Source organism: Trachinotus anak, unplaced genomic scaffold (genome assembly GCF_046630095.1).
Source record: "Trachinotus anak isolate AG129_WGS33_773 ecotype Australia unplaced genomic scaffold, CSIRO_AGI_Tana_v1 ptg000052l, whole genome shotgun sequence".
NCBI lineage: Eukaryota > Metazoa > Chordata > Actinopteri > Carangiformes > Carangidae > Trachinotus > Trachinotus anak.
In genome coordinates this window covers 117,501-139,276 of record NW_027273903.1, presented here as the reverse complement: position 1 = coordinate 139,276, position 21,776 = coordinate 117,501, and the positions used below count along the sequence as shown (strand labels likewise).

Below are 21,776 nucleotides of genomic sequence, written 5' to 3'. Positions count from 1 at the left end.
AACCTGATGCTGTGATCACAGCCATCAGTGTGTGAAGTTGGGGGGGGTCAACAAAACACAGGAATATGACCCAGGAGAGCGGTGTTCGATTCCCATGTGACAGGAGCGGTTTATGTTGTTTCTATTATCCATGACCGTTCATTGTTATTATTGTAACCATGACAACAAAGATCGTCTAATGTTGAGGAAGAACTTATTTTAACCCAAATCACCATCTTTTCCTGAACCCAACCAAGACATGACTGTTATTATAGTAACCATGGCAACAAAGGTAGGTACGCTGCTGTCAGTACAGTCTGAGTGTTGTAACCGTGACAACCAAGGTCTGGTACACCTGTAGGGGAGGTATTTTTAGGAGACACTGCCATGGGCCGTTCAGGTTGGAGGACTGGTTGTATGCATGTGTGTGTGTCGTAAAAGTCTTTAATGTAGTGATGTAGAGTCTGAAATACAAACAATGTGTAAGTGTCCAAATACTTCTGGCCTGGTCTGAGTGCTCATATTCTTTGCTCCACTCTCTCTGTCTTCACCCACTTCCCGTAGAAGTGATAAGAAGACAGGAAATCCACTGACCTACAGGAGAAATGACCCCCTTCCTCTGTGTGTGTGTGTGTGTGTGTGTGTGTGTGTGTGTGTGTGTTTTCTGGTAGTTCTGTCTCTGTGGGGACTACTTAGAGAGCGAGGACAGTTCTGAACATTTAGTCTGGTGATCTCATCTGTAAAGGTCTGTTTCTCTCACCTCAGGTAAAGACGTGTTTTCTTTCCTCCATCTTGCTCTTGTGTTGACATTTGGTCGAATAGAGGTGACTGCTTTGTTGTGACATCACAAAGCTCCAGAAGTCCTGACGGCCGGTTTTCAGGCTCAGTTTCTGAATACAGGCTGTGTGCATTTCTCTGTGGACTTAGGCTTTGATACTTTCACAGTATTAATATAGAACCTAGACCTGCTTTATAATCACAAACACATGGACATCTACCTTTAGACTGGATGGAGCTTTGATGTGAATTAATGACAAACTGCTGACTCAGTGAATTATAGTGAGAACAGAGACTCTCACATTAGATGAAGGTTTAATAATATCATGTTTGAAGATTGAAATGTTTTATGTTATGAGAAGATGTCTCACTCTGACAATTACTCCGTCACATGTTTGTTCAGCTAAGCAGGATTAAGAAAATTCAAGTGAAGTAGATGGGGGGGGGGGCTGAGTGTTCCTGTCCAGGCTGACAGAGCTGGGGGCTTTTCCACTGGTGGGAGGGCTGGGGGGTTGCTTGGATGGCGGAGTGGGTGGAGGCCATTTCCGAGGATTGTTTCAGGGCTGTGGGGGGGGGGGGTTGAGACATGTGACAGTCAGAGAAAGAGTGTAGACACTGCAGTAAGATGATGTCATATGACAGGTATTTATCATCGATGTGTCAACGACCTGAGTCTGACAGCTGCTACACTCGACGCAGCAGCAGCACGACGCAGTGAAGTCAGCTGGTGACCAGCAGGTGGCAGCAGCTTCACACACGTCCATACACCTGCACATACACTGTGTCCACAGCAGCAGGTCTGATCACTGTCAGAGCAGAGTAGGTCTGCAGGTGTACCGACCACTCACACCTGCAAAGGTGACTGGAGCAACCTGAGGCTTCAAACTCTGCTGGAAAGGTGAATATTTTTATAGTTTGAAATAAACTTATAAACAAGTTCATGTTTGCAAACAGAAGAAAAGATTTCATCAAGCTGATATAAATGAAGACAAACAGAATCATTCTGATGCTGTATTTTTTTAATTGCTTTTATGCCTCATGTCTCTGTTGGTGGAAACCAGAGCACCTGGAGATGGAGAACATGGACTCATTTCCTGGAGAAGAACTTGGTGAGTCGTTTCCGTAGAGACCTCTGTCGTCTCTGCGGCTGCTGCTCAGGACTTTCAGGTTGGAGCGTCATCTCTGCCTCGGTGCCTCCTCTGAACTGCTCCTCCTCAGGCGAGGTCTTCTGACTTCTGAGCTGTAGGAGGTGATTTCTGAGAGCCGTCATCTCCACTTCTTGTTGCTGTATCTTGTTCTCCGACAGTTCCTTCAGCTCCTCTTCAGGCTCGGTGGTTTCCTCTCTGTGATGGACCTTGATGGTTTCCAGCTGAACATTCAGACTCTCTTTTCTCCACAGCTTTGATTTACTCTCCTGCTTCTCTCTGAAGAGTCGGTCAATCTCTTTATGGAGACTCAGCTTCTCCTCCTTCCAGGACATTTGTGATGAAAAACTCTCCTTTTCAAGCTCACAGAGCCGTTTGTCAGTTTGATCTCTCTGCTCCGTCACTGACTTTAACTTTTGCTGTAGAACTTCACAGAGTCTTTCAATGTCCCCAGGTCTTTCCAGGATTTTGTTCTCCCGGATGTTGTTCTCCAGGATTTTGTTCTCCAGGCTGCTCATATTTCCAAAGCTCTTAAAGCCAACAGTGTCAATTATAAATGAGAAGCTCTGCATCTATCTATACTAAATGTTGATGACATCATCAAACATCAAAGGAGTGTAACTTTTGTGGTGATGTCACAAAGGTTTGATGACATCACACATCAACGAATCTTTGTTGTTCAGACAGACAGACAGACGGAGAGAGAGAGACAGAGAGACAGACAGACAGAGAGAGAGAGACAGACAGACGGAGAGAGAGAGACAGAGAGACAGACAGACAGACAGACAGACAGACAGACAGAGAGAGAGACAGACAGAGAGACAGACAGACAGAGAGAGAGACAGACAGAGAGACAGACAGACAGAGAGAGAGACAGACAGACAGAGAGACAGACAGATACACTCCCAAGAGCCACACCTTAGTAGACCACGTCCTCTGGAGGATGTGGCCCCTGAACTGGGATATTGGGATACAGCTAAGATGTACAGTCACACACACACACACACACACACACACACTTGCCTGCTCAGCTGACCTGAGGGCGTTGTTGGATGGTTGTTGCTTGGTTTGCAGAAGCATTCATGTCACAGCTGTTATGAAACAAAATTAATACACAGTCATGTGGAAAACTAACACACACACACACACACACACACACACACACACCACCACTAAAACAGTGTGACTATCAATTAGCAGGCAGGTGCTGGATTCCTCACAGAGGTGACCTGGAGCGATGTGTTCAGACCTCAGACCTCAGAGAACTGGACCCTCAAACAGAAGCTCTTCAAGAGTCTGATCTAGAAAAGTCTTACTGGGCCGGACTCAGATCTGTCCTGGCACTGGGATTACTGGTCTCAGTCGGAGCAGCTGATCCGTCTGATCATTTACACTATGAACTGCAGCTAAAGGATACTGAAGAAACCATGATGAAACTTTCATGAGACCTGATGCTCACTGATCAGAACGATGTTGAAGTTTTTATCACTAAACCTGATGTTTGGTCTGAAATCTGATTCATCAATAAAATAATCACCCACTTTTGTAAATACAGACCCTGACAAACCCTGACCCTCCTCACGATGTCATTAATGAGCAGCTGTAGCAGGAGGTTTGAACTCTGACCTGACCACAGCGACCACAGTACATTTCTAACCTCTGCTGTTTCAACCAGAGAAGCTCATCAACAACACAGTGGTAAAGACGACCCACAGTTTGTTGTATGTCAGTGTGTGTGTGTGTGTGTGTGTGTGTGTGTCTTATCCCTCACCTCTGCTCAGCTTCCTGCATTTTACACCAAAACATAACAACTCACATCTCACCTGGTTCATTTGAACAACTGTTCACAGACAAAAGACGTCAAATAGGAAACATTCAACAACAAAACTGGAGGGGCCCGGCCCCAGACTGGAGGCCCCTCATCTCACAAAATGTTTGAGACAGAAACTCTAATTATTGATGGGTGTGTGTGTGTGTGTGTGTGTCTGTGTGTGTGTGGTGATGGTCAGTATTGATCACTGCTGTTGTGTGACAGCTCTTATCGCCATGGTGATCCACAGCAGTCCATAATGTTGCAATCGATCTGCCTCCATCCATCCTGGAAAAAAATGAAGTCAAATAGGTCTAAAAATAGATGGACACTGGCTGGCAGCCAATCAGAGAGGAGACGAGGCAGCCAAGGGTGTGTCTTGGAGACAACTGTGTGTGTGTGTATGTGTGTGTGTGTGTGTGTGTTTTGCTGAGTCACATTCGGGACAAAGGGGGAGGAGCATGACTCCCCCCTTCAGTCCACTGTCAGCCCTGAACAAAATGACTGGTTTTAAACAGAGAGCTGAAGAGAGCCAGGATGAATCCAGGTCCTGGTCCAGGAGTAGGAAAACCTGCTCTGAACTGTAGCTGCACTGATACAGAGCCTTTTAAAGTCCAGCAGGTAAACGCTTTAGTCTCGTCCATCTGTAGACAGTGTCCAGGTGACTGTTTCCTGGAGACAGTATGTATCAATGTAGACCAGGGGCTACCTGCACAAAACACCTTACATTCCTTAAAGCTTAAACCATCTTCACTGCCACTAACTGGCACATTAAAGCACCAGCTTCATCAGCCACACCTCCAGCCTGCCCGTGATCCACTGGGACCGACTGCATGAATGACACTAATGGAGTAGGTAAAGACACTAATGGGGTAGGTAAAAACACAAATGGGGTGGGTAAGGACACTGCTGTAGTAGATAAAAACACTAATGGGGTAGGTAAGGACACTGATGGAGTAAGTAAAGACACTGACAGAGGAGGTAAAGACAAACATGGAGGAGGTAAAGACACTAATGGGGTAGGTTATGACACTAACGAAGTAGGTAAAGACTGACAGAGGAGGTAAAGACACTGATGGGTTAGGTAAGGACACTGATGGAGTTGGTAAATACACAAATGGAGTAGGTAAGGACACTAATGGGGTAGGTAAGGACACTGATGGAGTAGGTAGAGACACTGATGGGGGAGGTGAAGACACTGATGGAGTAAGTAAAGACATTGATGGATTTGATAAGGACACAGACGGAGTAGGTGAGGACACTGAAGGAGTAGATAAGGACACTGACGGAGTAGGTAAAGACATGAGTCCACCAGCCGGCCAGGATTTGAGCCAGTAGTCCTCAGTCCAGTCCTCCTGTTCTCTTGTCTCATCTCTTTCTTTATTTGAACCATTTTCAATGAAAATGTGGTTTCTTTTTCAGTGGAAGAAATTCTGAAGGTCACTTTTACCTGAATGCTGAGTACTGCACTGAGTCATCTCACCTGTGGGTGGAGACTCTTTGTCTTAAGGTGGGAAGGACCAACAGTTTAACAAGAGGGACTCAAATGGATGAATATCCCACTTTCTCAGACCAATTACCAAAAAAAAAGACCAGATAAACTCAGATTACATCACACAGAGGGGGCGTCATCACTCACTATATCTTTACATAGAAAACTAATGTTTACTGCTGTGTTGTTGTTTATAATCTCATTACTGAACCTTTAACTACAGAAACATTTTAAGAGATTCTGTAAGTAACTCTCTCAGCTAAGGAGAAATTAAACCTGAATACTTAAGTGGAAAACTTAATGTGTTTTGTGAAACTGTCTCAGATATTTACTGAAACTGAGAGGTTTCCTTCTCTTCTTCTTCTTCTGTCCAACTGTTTTTTCTGTCTCTATTTCCCACAACTAATCCATGTCTCTCTGTCTTCTCTGTGTCTCTCTCCCTTTATCTTAACCTCTCTCCACCCCTTCTCTCTCTCTTTTTCTTGCACTTTTATATATTACACTCCCTCCCTTTCTCGTAAGAGCTCTCTCTCTGTCTCTCTCTCACGTGCCCTCTCTCCACCCCTTCTCTCTCTCTCTCTCTCTCTCATCCATTAGCAGGAAGAACAGATCTCTGGCAGATGAGAAGAGACGAGACGACTGAGGCAGACAGAGCAGAAGAAGAAAGAGGGACAGAGGAGCAGAGAGAGAACGATTGAATAAGAAGAGAGGAAGATAGAAGAAGAGGACGAGAAGATGGACGTTTTCAAGAAGGGATTCTCCATGGCAAAGGATGGAGTGGTGGCCGCTGCCGAGAAGACGAAGGCTGGCGTGGAGGAGGCCGCCACCAAGACCAAGGAGGGGGTCTTCTATGTTGGTAAGAGGACAGACAGACAGATGGATGGATGGATGGTGGAGGAAAAGAGGCTGAATGTTAAAATCTTCAAATCAGAAAAAATAGAAAAGAGATGAGAGGAAAAGTAAAACTCATGAGATTGTGAGCGGAAGAATGGAGGGATAGAGGGATCAAGGGAGGGAAGGAGGGATAGAAGGAAAAAAGGAAGGATGGAGGAATGAAAAAGAGCCAAAGTCAATATTCACATCAGAGTGGACATAAATTATTTGAGTGGAAAATGAATAAGGGATGAGTGGAGGACGAGTGAAATTCAACAACAAACTGGGATGTATAAAGGGAGGGATGATGGAGGGATAATGGAAGCACTGATAGGTGGAGGACAAAAAGCTGACTCCTGACATTCTAATCAGAAAGAAAAAGACAAGCGATAGGTGGAGGTAAAAAGAGCAACTCATCATGATGATGTGAGCAGAAGAATGGAGGGATGGAGGGATGAAAGAAAAACTGTAATTCAAGACAAATGTAATTCAACACCAAAGCAGGGTGGATGAAGGGAGTGATAGAGGGATGGAGGGATGATGGAGTGATAGATGTAGGACAAGAATCTTAAATATTCAGATCATAAAGAGATAACTTCATCATGACTTCACCTCAGAGGGAGAGGTGGAGGAGCACGAGGAGGAGCAGTGCAGTGTCTGCAGTGAAGTGGGGAGGGACTGGGGGGAGGACCAGAGGGTGTACTGGACCTTTGTGGGGAGGAGCTTCTGATTTACCTGTTGACCTTCTGCTCTCACCTGTGTCATGAGCTCTGTGCGTGTCAGGAGCTCGGAGGAGAGGCTGCTCCTCTGTGGAGGTGGTTCAGGATCCTGAGCGCCTCCCACTGGAGGTTCTGTGGGACCCAGGGTAGGTCAAGAACACGCTAGAGAGACTAAACATATCTGATCTGGAAACACCTCAGGTCCCAAGCACAATGTCAGACTCTGATCTATGAGCGTCAGAATAAACGAGTGGAGATGAATCAAACAGAAGCTTCTTATCAACCTGTCATTTCAGCTGCTGAGGTTCAGACGTTAAAATAAAACCTGGACATGAGACATGAAGAGTCACAGTCACAGCTGAGAGGGTGTCCTTCAGGTCTGGGTTCAGGTCTGAGTTCAGGTCTGGGTGTTTGTGGTGTAAGACTGTGAAGGTCTGAACTCTGGGACTCGGGGACAGTTTAGACTCTGCTTGTTGAGAACAGATGGTCTCATGGAGACCATGGATGTCTGCCAAAGACTAAAACATATTGATCGATAGATTGATACACAGTCGTACGTGACTGGAGGAACAGATCCATTAGAGCGGATCAAACCTGCAGCCTCGTCACTCTGTCTGCTGCCTGACTGCAAACAGCTGCTGTGTTTCCTCACACTGAGTCTCTGTGTTGTAACAGAGAGTCAGACAAAGGCCGTTCAGTCTGATCATCACATGTCCAACCAGCACGACGCCCACTGGGCCAACGATCCTCTGAATCTGGTTCTGCTGGATCATGAGTTCAACCCCACACTTTTCAAGTCCAAAACATATGAAGTTTCTGTGGCTTCATGTTATCTGAACATGTGAAAAACATGTGATTACACATGTGGAGAGAAAAGTTTCCAGTGCTGAATAGACAGTTCCTGAGGTTTGAATGGATCTCTGCTAGTTTCCACTGTCGTTCACATTGTAGTTTTTCCTTCATGGAAATTCCTCTGAAAATAAATTGAGACTGTCAAGGTCAGAGGTCGTCTGTCAGCAGGTTACTATGACCCAGAGTTAGGTTTTGTTGCTAGGCAACATCTAGTGGTCGTAGTAATGATGACAGGAGCAAAGGGAAAACTGCAGTGACGTAGTTTATAGAGCGACAGAGTCCACGTCAGGAGGAGGTTGGGGTGGATGGATGAATATGACCCAGGAGAGCGGTGTTCGATTCCCATGTGACAGGAGCAGCTTATGTTGTTTCTATTGTCCATGACCGTTCACAAAGTTAAACATGTCCTCACTCATCTAGAGCAGTAAAGAGATGGAACAGGTGTGAAGAGACACCTCAGACCTGTACCTAGAACTGTATTTGACTAAGTGTAAACCCAGCCCCCCCACCCCCACAGACTCAGACTTTGAGGAGGACTCAGTCTGTCCCACTGTCTCTCTGCGGACACACTGAGCCCTTTATTCACACTTTCCCTCAGTTCACATTTCTTCAGACTTTGCCTGAGGAAATTACCCAAAGTTCATAGCACTGTGATGTTAAACACAGGGTCACCGTGGTTACCAGGGGATACTCAGAAGTGTTACGAAAAAATGTGAACAACCACCATAAAAAGAATAAGACAGAAGAAGAACAGTTAACATGAGGAACGTGAGAGGAACAGAGCCAAACATTAACGTTAGTAGAGAACAGAAGTGATTCGGAGTCTGAACTGGGTGCAGGTCTTCACCCTGTGATGATGATGAATTATAAATCATCATCTTCATCAGATCTGAGCCAACATTTTTTGTTTACAAACAGGAAGTGAAGGGAGGGAATGAAAAAAGCAAAATCAAAAGGCCCAAACCCACAACTGTACACAACACGAATGTCACAAAGTGCTGTCCTGTTCCTCTTGACATCGCTCCAAGCTCGCACAGCTTCTCACACCCAGTTCAGTCTGTGAGGGTTCAGGACTGAGGCCTGAGGGGGACACTGGGGCTGGGACCACTTTTATTCCACCACTGAAACAGAAACCAGGCTCAGCTGCAGCTCCTCTCATGTCCACCAGATGATGCCACAGATGAGGAGGAGCCTGGGAAATAAGAGTCAGGTCCAAATCTCAAGAGAGAATAAAACAAACAGAATATAAAGCAGAGCACTGGCTTCATGCCAGTTGTCTGTGCTGAGCTCAGGAAACCAGGTCAGAGTCAGACTGCTGAAGCTGAAGTGGCCTGAACTCATTTATTTTACTTTACTCCATTTTATTCCTTCACATCTTTTTTATTGAACAGAAGAAGAGTCAAACACTCTCACTTCTTCGCTGCTGTTCTTCCTACGAAGCTTCTATCACTAACATGTCCTGCAAATTAAAAGCCAACAGGGAGTGGGAGGGATCACCCCCACTGGGGGGCTTTTAAAAGTAAAATACATTTTAATCATACATTTTAATTTAAAGATTCTGTAAAGCAGAAAAACATATGAGTTCTGAGTTTGCCACACCACAGAAAAATGGCATATCAAACTCCCTGCCAAATTTGAATGAATAAAAATATTAAAAGATATAAAATTAGGTTTCAAACTTGTGAAAAATAAGCAGTATTATCAACTCTGGAACGCTGGGGGCGTGTCCGCTGAGGCAGTGAAGCCACGCCCACCGTCAGGAGAGCTTCCGCATCTCTTAACGTCTCACAGATTTATACTGAAAGGAAACATGACTGCGTCCAACACACACACACACACACACACACACACACACACACGTGTTGTACATATTCTTACATTACAAATTGCTCTGAATTGTCCGATGCCCTGGCTGCATCTATTTTGATGCCAGCATCGGTAAGAGAACTAGCTTATAAGCTACACACAGAGCTAACTTAGCCCGTTTACTAGGGTGACCAGGCGTCCGGCTTTAGGCCGGACAGTCCGGATTTTCAGTGCCCTGTCCGGCCGCTGTATGTTTGTGTAGCCTATTCAGCTACACAAACATCATCTTTAAACCACTCATAATTGTACTATAAATGAGAGTATACCAGAGTCCTATGTACACCATAGTAATTTATTGATATGCCGCATAATGTCCTCCTTTTTGGTGTTATGGAAATGGTCACCCTACCGTTTACTAACGTAGCTCCGGCTCCAATCAGCGTTGATGTAAACACAAACCCGGGTGAACCCGCTCATTTTCGCCTCTTTCCCTGCTGTAACGTCTCAGAGGACACAGACACGCACCTGTCACCTGTCCAACATGGCGCCGTGACACCTGAAGCTCGGCGGCTACACTGATGGTGGGGGTGACAGAGTGAGCTGCAGCTCTGAGCTTTAAAAACACAATCAGACACAAACATCTCATACGGAGGCTCCGACTGTTTGACAGACTTTCACCAGTTTGCAGCGCAGCAAGCAGCTCACTCTCCCTCCACTGTCTGTGTGTGTGTGTGTGTGTGTGTGTGTGTCTGTGTGTGTGTGTGTGTGTGTGTGTGTGTGTGTGTGTGTGTGTCTGTGTGTGTGTGCTCTAAGTGCAGAGGTGACATCGCTCCCTGCAATTGTGTGTCCTGAGTCCAAACAGACTCGACTGGCGGTGGAAAAGGAGTGTATCGGCTTTTAATAGCAGGTTTACCCGCATTTAAAAAACCCACTTACCCGTTAATTTCAGTGGAAAAAGGGGATTTGAAGAGAGGATGAAGCGGAACCATCCTTCTGGCCATGAAAAGAAGGGAAACGTCGTGATTGAATAACTGATTATCTATGAACACATTATTCTGTAATTACTGATAACACCACACCGTGGGTATTGCAGCCTGGAGGGAAGGCTCAGCTAACAGCAATAACACTGAGCAGGAGAACCACTGATGCTGGTTCACTCCATGCTTTTATACCGCTACAGCTTTAGGGGCGGGGTTTGCTAAGTGGGGGTCCAAGTGCGTCATCAGTACCCCGTTTAGGCCCCGCCCAAAAAACAGTCAACACAAAAATGATGAAACACAGTTTAAGGTATAACTGCACAATTCAGTACCACACAAGTTTCACATGTTTCACATGCTTCACATGTTTTTTCAGGAATAGTTCTCCAACATATATATTGATTTTATAGACAAATCTGTGAATTTGCTTTACAGGATCTTTAAAACTAGACAAAGAGAGAACAGCCCGTCTCTAACACGAGTCATGAAGTTGGCAGACATCACTGAGATCATGTCTCCTGTTCCTGATTTACACTTGGCGTGTGACCTGAGTCTGAACAGTAATCAGAACTGATCATGTGACTGTGCTGACGGCAGTGATGGAGCTGGTCAGAGGACTAACTGGACTGAGGCACTGCTGCTCACCGGTCACTCAGCTGGACACATTATGAATCATTCATATCAGCAGCCATGTTGTTTTTTCTTCTCTCCTCCAGGAAACAAGACGATGGAGGGAGTGGTGACAGGCGTTAGCACAGGTAAACAAACACACACTGCACATCACACTGACAAACACTCAGAATCTCTCTCAAACAGTGTGGAGTTAGTCCAGATACACCTGAACCAGGTCTTAATATAACAACACACATTCTCTCTGGTGTTGTCCAGTTGCCCAGAAGACAACTGAACAGGCCAACATCGTTGCAGACACTGCAGTTACCGGGGCCAACGAGGTCGCCCAGGCAACGGTGGAGGGGGTGGAGAACGCGGCCGTGGCGAGCGGATTTGTCAGCACGGTTAGTGATGTCACGTCACATGACCCCAGACCAATGCTGTAGAAATGTAGTTTTCTATTAATGTGTCCTTTTATATTTAAAAAGCTTTTCAATCATTTCAGTTCATTTTTAAATTTTTGTTTTAAATTTAACCAGTTTTTGATTTTTTAAAAACCTTAAAAATTTTTCACTTTATTTGGATTAAAAAACTGTTGCGTCCTTATTTTTAATGTAGTTTTAGTTTACATCAGCAGGGACGTTTTGTGGTTCAGAACACGGGTCTGGTGTCTGAGAGACAGTTGTTTCAGGCATCACGAATACAAACGATAATAAATGTATTCAATTACAATAAAAATTTCACTTTGTTGAGAAAACACATTTGACCAAAATTTTTCTGCATCTAAAAACATTTCTCCTTTAATTCAGTGTAATTTTTTTTCTAACTCAAATAAGATAAAATCTACATATTCAGTTATTATTGACTTTATGTGAATAAAAAACAAAATATTGATATTTCCTCTGTCTCAGCCTTAATAGTTTTTGCATATTGACCAGTGTCTACAATAACGAATGTGATAATCTGTGTTGTGTTAATAAATTTACTTGTTTGTTTCTCCTCATTCACAAATCTCTGGTGATTGGCTGGGAACAGGAGGAGGTGGGACCAGTGACTGAGCAGGTGCCTGATTGGTCAGGGGGACTGATTGACTGACTGGTTGCATGGTTTGATGCTTGTTTTCTGATGAAACTTCATGAAGGTTCTAACACAGATTTTAATACATCTGCAGAAGGTGAAAACATTTCTCATGTTTAGCTCCTGAAAAGCTCAACATCAAAACCAACTGCAGTTTTCTCTAAATCACATCTGACCTCACCTGAGACGACGTGTGACCAGTCGACTAATCACATGGTCTGTGAGCTGTACAGGCTGAATGTGCGCACAATAAGCAACAAAATAAATGTTAGAGAACAAAAGACAGAGACATGTGCAGATTGTTCAGCCTCTGACAGACACACTCACACCTCCCCACAACCCTGGCACACACCTGGCACAGCTGGATACCTTCATTAATCATTTAACCTTCAGAGACAAGACCAGGATTCAGCTGTTAACTTGTGCTTTTCTGACAGAACTGTGAACGTCCTTACCAGGCACATACAGCCTGACATCATCAGTGTAGGAGAGGAAATCGATCATTGACTGCATATTATTTGGCCACGAGGTGTAATTTAAAGAGACACGGGAACAAGGAAAGAGACCTGAGGTACATCACGTTTCACGGCAGACATTTGAGATGTTAAAGCTGCACTAAGATCAAGTCAGAACAAAAGGTGTTGCACGGGCCACAATTCTTGCGGTAACAGTAGCTTTCATTATCCTGATTTTTATTTGCATTACAGATATTTAACATGGCCAGAAAGCTGCTAAAATCAATGTGTGATGATGGTTTTCAACTAACAAGGCATGAAGGAGAAGGATGCATGATACAGTCTGATGTTCATCTTTATGCTGACGACAACTTCCTCTATGTGACTAACAACAACTGCACCTTTTAGACAATAAGAGAAAATTTGACATCTTTGTCACTTGGCCAAATATATTTACTTCATATTCACAGTTTCAAATGATGTTTATTTACTTTATTATTTTAGTTTAGTTTGGTTTGATTTCACCATGGTGATGATTAGCATAGCATTTAGCTAGCTGTGTTTTCTTAATGTGCTGAAGGGCCTAGCATCACAATGACTAACATGTCTGTTTCTTTCAGCTTCACTCATCTTTGTCTTCATCTCACTTTTCTCACCTGAAAAGTGGAGCTCTCCTGTGGTTTCATTAGCATTATACAGATATAAAGTTTCACTTCTCCCAAAGTTACTGGTGTAAACTAGCTTACTGAGTGTGGAGTTTGTGTACTACATGGAGAAGTAAAACAGTCCTCCTACTATTGTTTCCTTCTTTGTGTAACAGACAGTATCACATGACAACACAAAACACTCAAAAATGACTTGACTATTTACTTTAGTTCCTTGTCACAGCTTTGAGTTAACACTGATTTACCTGTTTTGGGAGAAATGCAGCTTTGTACGTGGATGGATTCGTGTTGAGGTGGAGTTTGGTGACAGTCATGTGACTTCTCTTCTTGGTCCCCTGCAGGCTGACCTTCCAAAAACAGCAGCAGGAGAACAGACTGAATAGGCTGCACAGTAGGTGAGGAACAAAAATATAAAATATGATCAGTCGTAATTTGACCATAACGGAGCTGAGTCAGAGTCAAACAGGCTTTGTCACTGAGGTGTTTCTCTTATCAAATATCAAGTTTTCCCTTCACACTTTTCAGTTCTAATTAAAATGTAGTGAATTTAATTCCTCTCTGTTTCCTTCAGATTCACCAAGGACGAACGACAGAGGAGAAACTTTACTATTGCTCAGCCCTTTGACCTCTGACCCCCCTACCCTGAAAGATGCTTTACCTACTGTGTACAACTTAACCTCATTAACCAATAGAAACCCTCATCTTTATCTCCCACCTGTTGCCATGGTTACACTGCCTCTGCATCATACCGACGTCAGGTTTTAACACTCAGAGATCACTTTAATCAGGTCACATGCATCCACACTCTTAGCTGACTGGTCGTTGTGGGATGACATCACCAAGGTTCACATTTGATGCCTTAACCGTCCTTCAAACTCCGCCCCCTCCCTGTCAATCATCAGACTGACTTGGCCCCCCCATCAGACAGACATCTGAAGCCTTTTAAATGCATGTCACTTTACTGACCCACACTGAAAATACTACACAATACACACACAGCTGATTGTGTTGCTGATAATAACTGAGCTTCAGGGCTGATTTCTTGTTTTATTAAACAAAAGTGAAATAAAGATGAGTCTCAAATTCACCTGCACGACTTAGTTTCTTCTTCACTTATAAATCACAGTAGAAATTATCGTCAGTTGTGATAATAACAAACAAACTAAAACAACATTAGCATCGATACAATGATCTGTAAATATGAGAAATGGACTGATTCTGAGGGAGGAGGTAAAACTTCAAAAACATAAAAAACTTTCTGGATGTTTTGATGGTTGGCTGACCAGGATTTGTTCTGGTGGGCGGAGCCTGTGCATTTATAAACATGGGGAGGACAATTTTGAAATTTCTGAGAAGGTATTAATGCATAAACTTTAGTTAATATTTAAATGTTGTACCTGGCCAGATCAGGTGAGTCTCCACAGTTCAAATGATTTAGGGAACATGAGCACATAAGTATAACATAATGAATAATTCATTCATAACCCAAACCCAGCATCATAAATAATTCAATAATTCAGAAGAACAAAGTGAACATGATGTGATTCCTGTCTGTCATATGAATGACATCATCACTGAACATGTCCTGGAAAACGATCTGTAGAAAAGAGCGGGAACCGTGTTTAGAGCTCTGTGGAGATCACCCAGTGTTTGTTCTCATGGGGATGGAGGGAAACACGTTTAAAGAGAAGAAGGAGAAACAAAACGAGTCAGCTCGTTGTCAGTGTTGATGCCAGGTTTCTGTCATGGCCGTATCATGGAGACCACACCCACAGCAGCCTGCCTCATTTACATCCTCCGCTCCCCATTCCAGGTAACCATGGAAACCAGGAGTTTATCCAGTCACCTGTATTCTCCCTCCCATCTGTAGAACATCAGACTCATTTTGTTGCGTGTCAGGAGGTGTTCACCACAGGGTGGGGCCTGTCTCCATAACACACACACACCTGCCCTGGAGCAACACCTGTACTCAACACACCATCATTAAACAGCGTCACTCACCGTGAAGCAGGATGGCCAGTTTGACTTCTGAGACAACAGATCTCTGAGGGGGGGTTCGTCCCATGGGAACATCATGTTCAACACAGCTCATGTCATTAAAGCCTGATACTTTTACAACTTGTCTGTTCCTGCTCAACACCAGGGAGGAAAATCTGACGCATTCACAATATATTGATGTCAATGAGCCTGATCAACGGTCACATGACATCCAGTCTGAAATCTGGTGAAAAGACAGAGACACCTGGTGCTGATGAGGAGAGCTCAGCTGATGGAGCAGTGGAGGCTCATTAGACAAAAGTAAACGGTTTTAAAGTAACAATGCTCACAACAAGATGGCGACTGATCGATGTGATGTGATCCAGCACCCTCAGGACAGACCTCACGTGATTGTTGTGATGACTCATGCAGCCTTTTTAACATTCTTTTAACAAGGGAGGAGACCAAATAACACACACACACACACACAGGCTGTGTTTGGCTCACAACATGGAGGTAGAACCTGCAGTCATCGCTCAGGGCTTCAGTGTTTACATGATGAAGTGAAATAAAAGGTTTTCACCCTCATGTTTTCCCTGACGTCTCAGACCAGTGTGACAGGTCGGCCCTGTGCACCTCCCTGCACCTGATTCCTCTGCAGGGCGAGACCACAGAGGCGTCACCCTGAAGAGACCAGGACACCTGCCTATATAAGAGCCAACCTTCACACAAACACACACACACACACACTCCAAACACACCGGCAGCCATGGACAAAATGTTGGGGAATTTAACGGGAAGCAATACAATTGCAAAGATCGCTGGGGAGAAAGTGGGTGAGTATGATTTGTGAACTACATCTCGGAGTTGGATCAGAGTTTGAGTTTCTCAGACGGTGCAGGTCTTCTTCTCCTGTTGAGAGTAACAGGGTCAAACCAGACCTGACATCTCCTTCACACCTGCTGAGGTTTTACAGTCGAGTAGAAAGATGTTGTATTTATGGAGAAATTGTGTCTCAAATTATATTTAATCATATATTTGGTGTCTGTGAATATTTCATGACATAATAATGATTTACATATTTGGACTGTATATGGAATATTATTCAAAGGGCTGATGTGTTGTTAGAATATTCTATAACAATTGTAATAATCACTTGTTCCTGTGTTTTATGATCCAGTGTTTATTACTTTTCATTCTAGAGCTCACAGTGCCTCTGCGGGTCTCATCATGTTAGTGGAGTGATTTTGATGTTTCACAGCTGAGTAATTCAGCACGAAGAAAATAAAACCCTGGAAACACTCCACAGACCTGTCAGTGTAGGAAGCTCTGTCATAAACAGATGTTTACGTCACTGCTGCTCCTGTTATCGTATAAGTTGAAACTCAGTCACTGACTCTGGTTTATGCAGCACAATCACTTTGATTCATAGCTGATAGATTCAAACATCAAAACATCTGGATTTACCTTCCTTCGGTTACTTTTATTTCAGGATGTAGATCATTGTATTACCAAATTTATTTTGACTCTCTGACTCTCAGGGGAACTTAACAGCTCTTGTTCTGCAGGTGAACTGGTGGAGGACACGGTGACAAAAGTCATGGGTGGAAATGCAGAAAAGAAGGAGGAGGAGAAGGGTGGAGGATTCAATGTTGGAGATGCCCTCTCTCTCGTCGGTGGAAAACCTGAAGGACAGGCAGACAGTGAGTCCTTCACAGTCCCTCAAACTGACTTCAGGCCCCCCTGATGACGGCCTGCAGCAAAGAGCATAAATATATCATAAATATTTCATTATTTGTGCAGTGCAGCAATACAGCACATACAGTTCACACAGGTTGCATTAGTTAGGGAACAGGTGGGTAATAGTAAACCACCCAATAGTAAACTTAATATTAAACTGTAAACTGTACTTGTAAGCAGATTGTAATGTTACAGGACACAGTTTGACCAATACTTAGCAACAATGCTAATGATCTTCACTTTATTTAAACAGCTTTTTCAAAACCAGTATTTCTTAAGATGCAAATGAAAACAAATGACGGCAAAAGTAGATGATGAGATAATGAAGATGAAAACGTGATTCAGTGAAAGACAAACAAAGATGATGACAAGAATTAAAACAAAGAGAAACAACTCAGGGCAGAAAGCATCAATAAATTCCCTTAGAGAGAAAATCAGCCTGAGATTTCAAACACTTTGCTCACCTGAACCCAGAGTCAAGTTCTGATGACCTGGTGGATCCATACTGGGTCAGCACTTCACCAACACCTGGTGGCACTTAAAGGTTATGAGGAGGATTTCTGAGGTGCTGAGTTTTGATCTGTAAACTGTTGTACAGACAAAATCCAGAGGAGTCACAGAGTGAGAGAATCAGAGAGGACGAGTTTAGCTCCTCAGCCTATAGAAAAACAGCTGGTCAGCCTGTAGCAAGAATGTCAGACTGATGATATGTTTCTGTGGCTCAGTTCACCAGTCAACACTTCTCTTGTCTTGGTGTTTCTCAGTGCAGGATGTGAAGGATGCAATTGGAGGATTTTTTAAATAGACACCCTGCAGACCACGCCCTGACCTGGTTCTCCTGAAAAAACCTTCAGCTTCAGTCCATCAAACCACCTCCTGCAGCATCCTCATCTCCACCCTGACCTCCGCCCTTCAGGATGCAGGAAAACATGACGATACCAGCGACATCCTCAAATTTAAGACATTTAGAATCTGAAATGAATCTAAAAATAATGTTGTTATTGAGAAACACATTAAAGGTCAGGACTAAATGTTTAATTAGATGTTAATTACGGAATTCCTGTCTGCTTATTTTCTGTATTTGGTTTTTTATCAGAATGTACTGAGAGCTCTTAACAATGGAAAATGAAATATATTATTTGTACTAAGGAAAATTATTAAGCTTGATAAAAGAGATATGAAAAGTAGTTTGGTGGAGTCTGATAAAACTGATGATAATCATGTGTCAATCAAACGCTTCAGTCTGATGAAATGTGTTTTTCTTCTTTCACTGTGTTTGCTCAGTTTCAGGCAGATTCAATATAATCAATGTAAATTCAAGAGATACTGGTGATTTGAGTGAAAGTCAACTATTAAAAAAACTGTCTCCAGTTTGAAGCTACAGAGATAAAGACCTGAATCAGCTCAGTCAGCTGGGGGTCAGAAGCTGAAGAAGAGACTGAACCTTACTGAGCCACAAAAACAAAACTAGGAGCTAAAAGGGGCTAAAATGGAGATACCTCTCAGCCATGAATAGAAAAGGGAAGTTTGCATTTAAATGGTCTATAATTCAAGTTTTTATAAACCATTAAATAAATAATGAAAATGAATGAAACATAAATCATCTACAAAGAGAGGGCAGATGTGTTTGGACAAAAATCTTTTTAAAACTACAAGAAACTGAGACATAAACAAAACACACAAGAGCTGTATGAACATCTGGTGCAACCTGGTCCTGGTCCTGGTCCTGATATGTATTTATGTAATCTAGCAAATAATACATTATTATTAAACAGGTTATCATGTTTTATAAAATAATGTTCATATACAAAGACACCACATAGACTGCTGCATTATAATGCACCAACCCAGTAATCACCTCTGGGTGGAGACTGGGTGGAGTCTGCAGGTCTTCTTCAAAGGCTGCATACGACATCCACCCTCAGGTGGACCAACACCTGAACACCTGACCTGGATTTTACCTGACAGGTTCTGTGTGTGTGTGTGTGTGTGTGTGTCTCGTGGTTTGGTAGTGAGTCACAAAAGGAAGGACAAAGACTCAAATAACACAAAGACTCAGCATCAGCCCCCGTCACCGCGGCAACACCCACACCTGCAGACAGACAGGTAGAGAGGGAGAGAGAGAGAGACAGAGAGAGACAGAGACAGAGACAGAGAGACAGAGACAGAGACAGGGACAGAGACAGAGACAGAGACAGAGAGAGAGAGAGAGAGGGAGAGATAGAGACAGAGAGACAGAGAGAGAGACAGAGACAGAGAGACAGAGACAGAGACAGAGAGAGAGAGAGAGAGAGGGAGAGATAGAGACAGAGAGACAGAGAGACAGAGACAGAGACAGAGACAGAGACAGAGAGAGAGAGAGAGAGAGAGAGAGAGAGAGAGAGAGAGAGAGAAACAAAGGGTAACAGCAGAGCTTGGAACAGGTCGATCCTGTCTGCAGACACACCTGCTCCTCAACAGCCAACAGGAAGAGACCTGAGAGACGACGACAGCCTCGGTCTCACCTCCACCCATCGCACAGACTCTATCTTCATACACAACAAAGAACAAGTGACACAACAACAGACGGCAGAGATGAATAAACTCGCACAAATTGTCGGGGAGAAAGTGGGTGAGTAGGAAATGAAGGGGGGGGGGGGGGGGGGGGGGGGGGGGGGGGCAGGTCATGATTTACTTCACTGTTGTTGTTCATTCTACCTTCATTATAGTGAACCGGCTCTGTGACTGATCTCTGATCAGATCATTGACCTTAAGTCATTTTTAACTTTGTCATATACACTTAGATAGACTAGTCCACTGGTTCCCAACCTAGAGGTCGGGACCCACCAAAGGGTCACCAGATAAAAGTGAGGGGTCATCAGATGACTCATGAGAGAGGACAGAAGAAGAAGAAACACTGATCTGGTTCAGTTTCTGGACTTTTCTCTGATCTTTGAATTTAAATGAAACACTGGATTGTTTTTGAGCCTTGAACTGTTATTGACGTGAAAACAGGTTCAAAGTTTAGAAGAGACAGACTGAAGATGAGATTCTTCTCTTGTGAATCTGAAATGTGATCAGAAACATCTTCAGCTGAGACAGAGCTCAGTTCACTTTTCAGGGAAAACTGATTTATAAGGACCAATGGGAGGAGGGAATAAACCAAAGGCTGGAAATAACTTTAAAACTTTTTACAGATCAGATTGATTGATAAAGATGAGTGGTTACTGATCTTTGCTGATAAACCCCATCAGTCCGGTGTCAAAGGCAGGTTGAATGGAACAAACTCAATTTTCTTTTGAAACAGAATGAACTGACAGTGTGATGATGTTTGTTGTGCAGGAGACATAGTGGAGGACGCAGTGAAAAACGCTCTGGGAGTCAAAGACAAAGACGAGGAAAAAGACAAAGAAGGAGGAGGAATCCTCTCCTTTTTTGGAGGCGACAAGGACAAAGAGAAGGAGAAGGAGAAGGAGAAGGAGAAGGGAGGACTGTTCTCATTTGGAGATGACAAGAAGAAAGATGAAGGAAAAGGAGGATTCTTCTCAAACCTCTTTGACAAAGACGATGACGACGACAGAAAGGAGAAGAAATCAGGATTCGCAGGTCTCTTCACTGAACAGGAGGAAGGAGGCGCTGCCGGAGGAAGAGGAGGAGAGGGTGGAGACAGAGGAGGAAATGCAGGAGGAAGTGTAGCAGTAAATGATGGAGGTATGTATGAGGTGGTTCAGATACAGAGAGACTGACTGACAGCATCTCAAAACAACGTGTGTCCACATTTTTCTGGCAGTCTGATCTTCATACATCTGATCTTCTTACAGCTGTGAGAGTCCAGAGGTTCATTGCTCATTCATTTGTCTTGACTAACATGTTCATCTTCTATTATCATTACATCCTTCAGTGGCCTCTGGGTTTCTGGTGTTGCTCACTCTAAAATCATAAACCCTAACCCTAACTTGGCTGTACTTATGTGTTTTCACACATAACAGCACTGTTTGTGCAGGTTCTCAGTCATCCAGGTTGTGTGATCTTTATGAAGGTGACTGGACTTCCTGAGGTTCTTAAAGACGTTTCACTTCTCATCTGAAAGGTTTCTTCAGTTCTGACTAGAGGGGAGTTAAATGCCTGGAACGAACACTCAGCTAGAACTGAAGGAGCCTTTTGGATGAGAGATGAAATGTCGTCATGAACCTCAAGCAGATACAGTTTCCTTTTAGACACCACCATTGATCCATTTCCAGTTGAAGCTCTTTTAGCCTTTCTGATCATAAACGTCTCTCACTGCTGATGTTGGCCGTGCAGACTGTCAGCCTTTCTCAGGTTATGTCATCATCAGTGTTCTCTGGGTCATTTTGTAGTTCTGCTCAAATGTATTTTTCTAACACAAAAAGTGTAAAAATGTGCAGTGTGAATGAGTTCATCAATTATTCATCAATTGTCATCTTTTGTTCCATCTCAGATTTGCTTAACGATCTGATTGATGTGGCTGAAGAAACGTCCAAAGGGAAATAAACCAGAAAACCACATCCTGTCCTCTGAGACCGACCTGGACCAGCCTCACCTTCAGTCCAGCTCCTTGTCTGTCACCTGGGCTCAGCTGTCAGGACAGAGACTGAAACATCTGTTTTCCTCACCCTTCAAAGAAAAGAACAACAATGCTCATCCTGGAAGATTCATTCTGTGTTTGACACTATCCTGTAAAATATCACAATATCTTCAGATGTAAACTGGACACAAAGGGAGATGTCAAAACCAGAGTTATGTTCCTCCTTCCACACCTTTATATTCACTTATATTTACCAGTAGGCCACTTAATATCTCCCAAAATGCTGAACAGTTTC

At 43.6% G+C, this 21,776-nt stretch overlaps 2 protein-coding genes across 4 annotated transcripts in view; both read left to right on the top strand.

Annotated features, from left to right (window-relative positions):
* Positions 1–4,560: 4,560 nt before the first annotated feature.
* sncga (synuclein, gamma a) lies at positions 4,561–14,326 on the top strand. Of its 3 annotated transcripts, XM_071473473.1 has the most exons (7): positions 4,596–5,221; positions 5,801–6,059; positions 11,147–11,188; positions 11,319–11,446; positions 12,078–12,104; positions 13,581–13,634; positions 13,811–14,326. In XM_071473473.1, the coding sequence occupies exons 2-6, from the start codon at positions 5,939–5,941 to the stop codon at positions 13,620–13,622; spliced, it is 360 nt and encodes a 119-aa protein (XP_071329574.1). In that variant the 5' UTR covers positions 4,596–5,221; positions 5,801–5,938; the 3' UTR covers positions 13,623–13,634; positions 13,811–14,326. The 3 variants fall into 3 exon arrangements, with proteins under 3 accessions (XP_071329576.1, XP_071329574.1, XP_071329575.1); XM_071473475.1 differs by lacking the exon at positions 12,078–12,104 and having other exon boundaries at positions 4,561–5,221; XM_071473474.1 differs by lacking the exon at positions 4,596–5,221 and having other exon boundaries at positions 5,753–6,059.
* Positions 14,327–19,209: 4,883 nt separating this feature from the next.
* The window catches only part of LOC139615461 (splicing regulatory glutamine/lysine-rich protein 1-like), a 3,415-nt gene continuing 848 nt past the window's right edge, over positions 19,210–21,776 (top strand). Inside the window, exons 1-3 of the mRNA XM_071473461.1 lie at positions 19,210–19,567; positions 20,278–20,646; positions 21,395–21,776. The exon at positions 21,395–21,776 is cut by the window's right edge and continues 848 nt beyond it. Coding sequence (XP_071329562.1) covers positions 19,531–19,567; positions 20,278–20,646; positions 21,395–21,447 — 459 coding nt within the window. The 5' untranslated portion in view covers positions 19,210–19,530 and the 3' untranslated portion in view covers positions 21,448–21,776. The remainder of the gene's footprint in view (positions 19,568–20,277; positions 20,647–21,394) is intronic.

Coding starts and splice junctions, on each gene's coding strand:
- sncga (XM_071473473.1), top strand. CDS start 5,939: ATGGACGTTTTCAAGAAGGGATTCTCCATGGCAAAGGATGGAGTGGTG. Junction 6,060..11,146: donor GGAGGGGGTCTTCTATGTTG/GTAAGAGGACAG, acceptor TCTCTCCTCCAG/GAAACAAGACGATGGAGGGA. Junction 11,447..12,077: donor CGAGCGGATTTGTCAGCACG/GTTAGTGATGTC, acceptor GGCTGGGAACAG/GAGGAGGTGGGACCAGTGAC.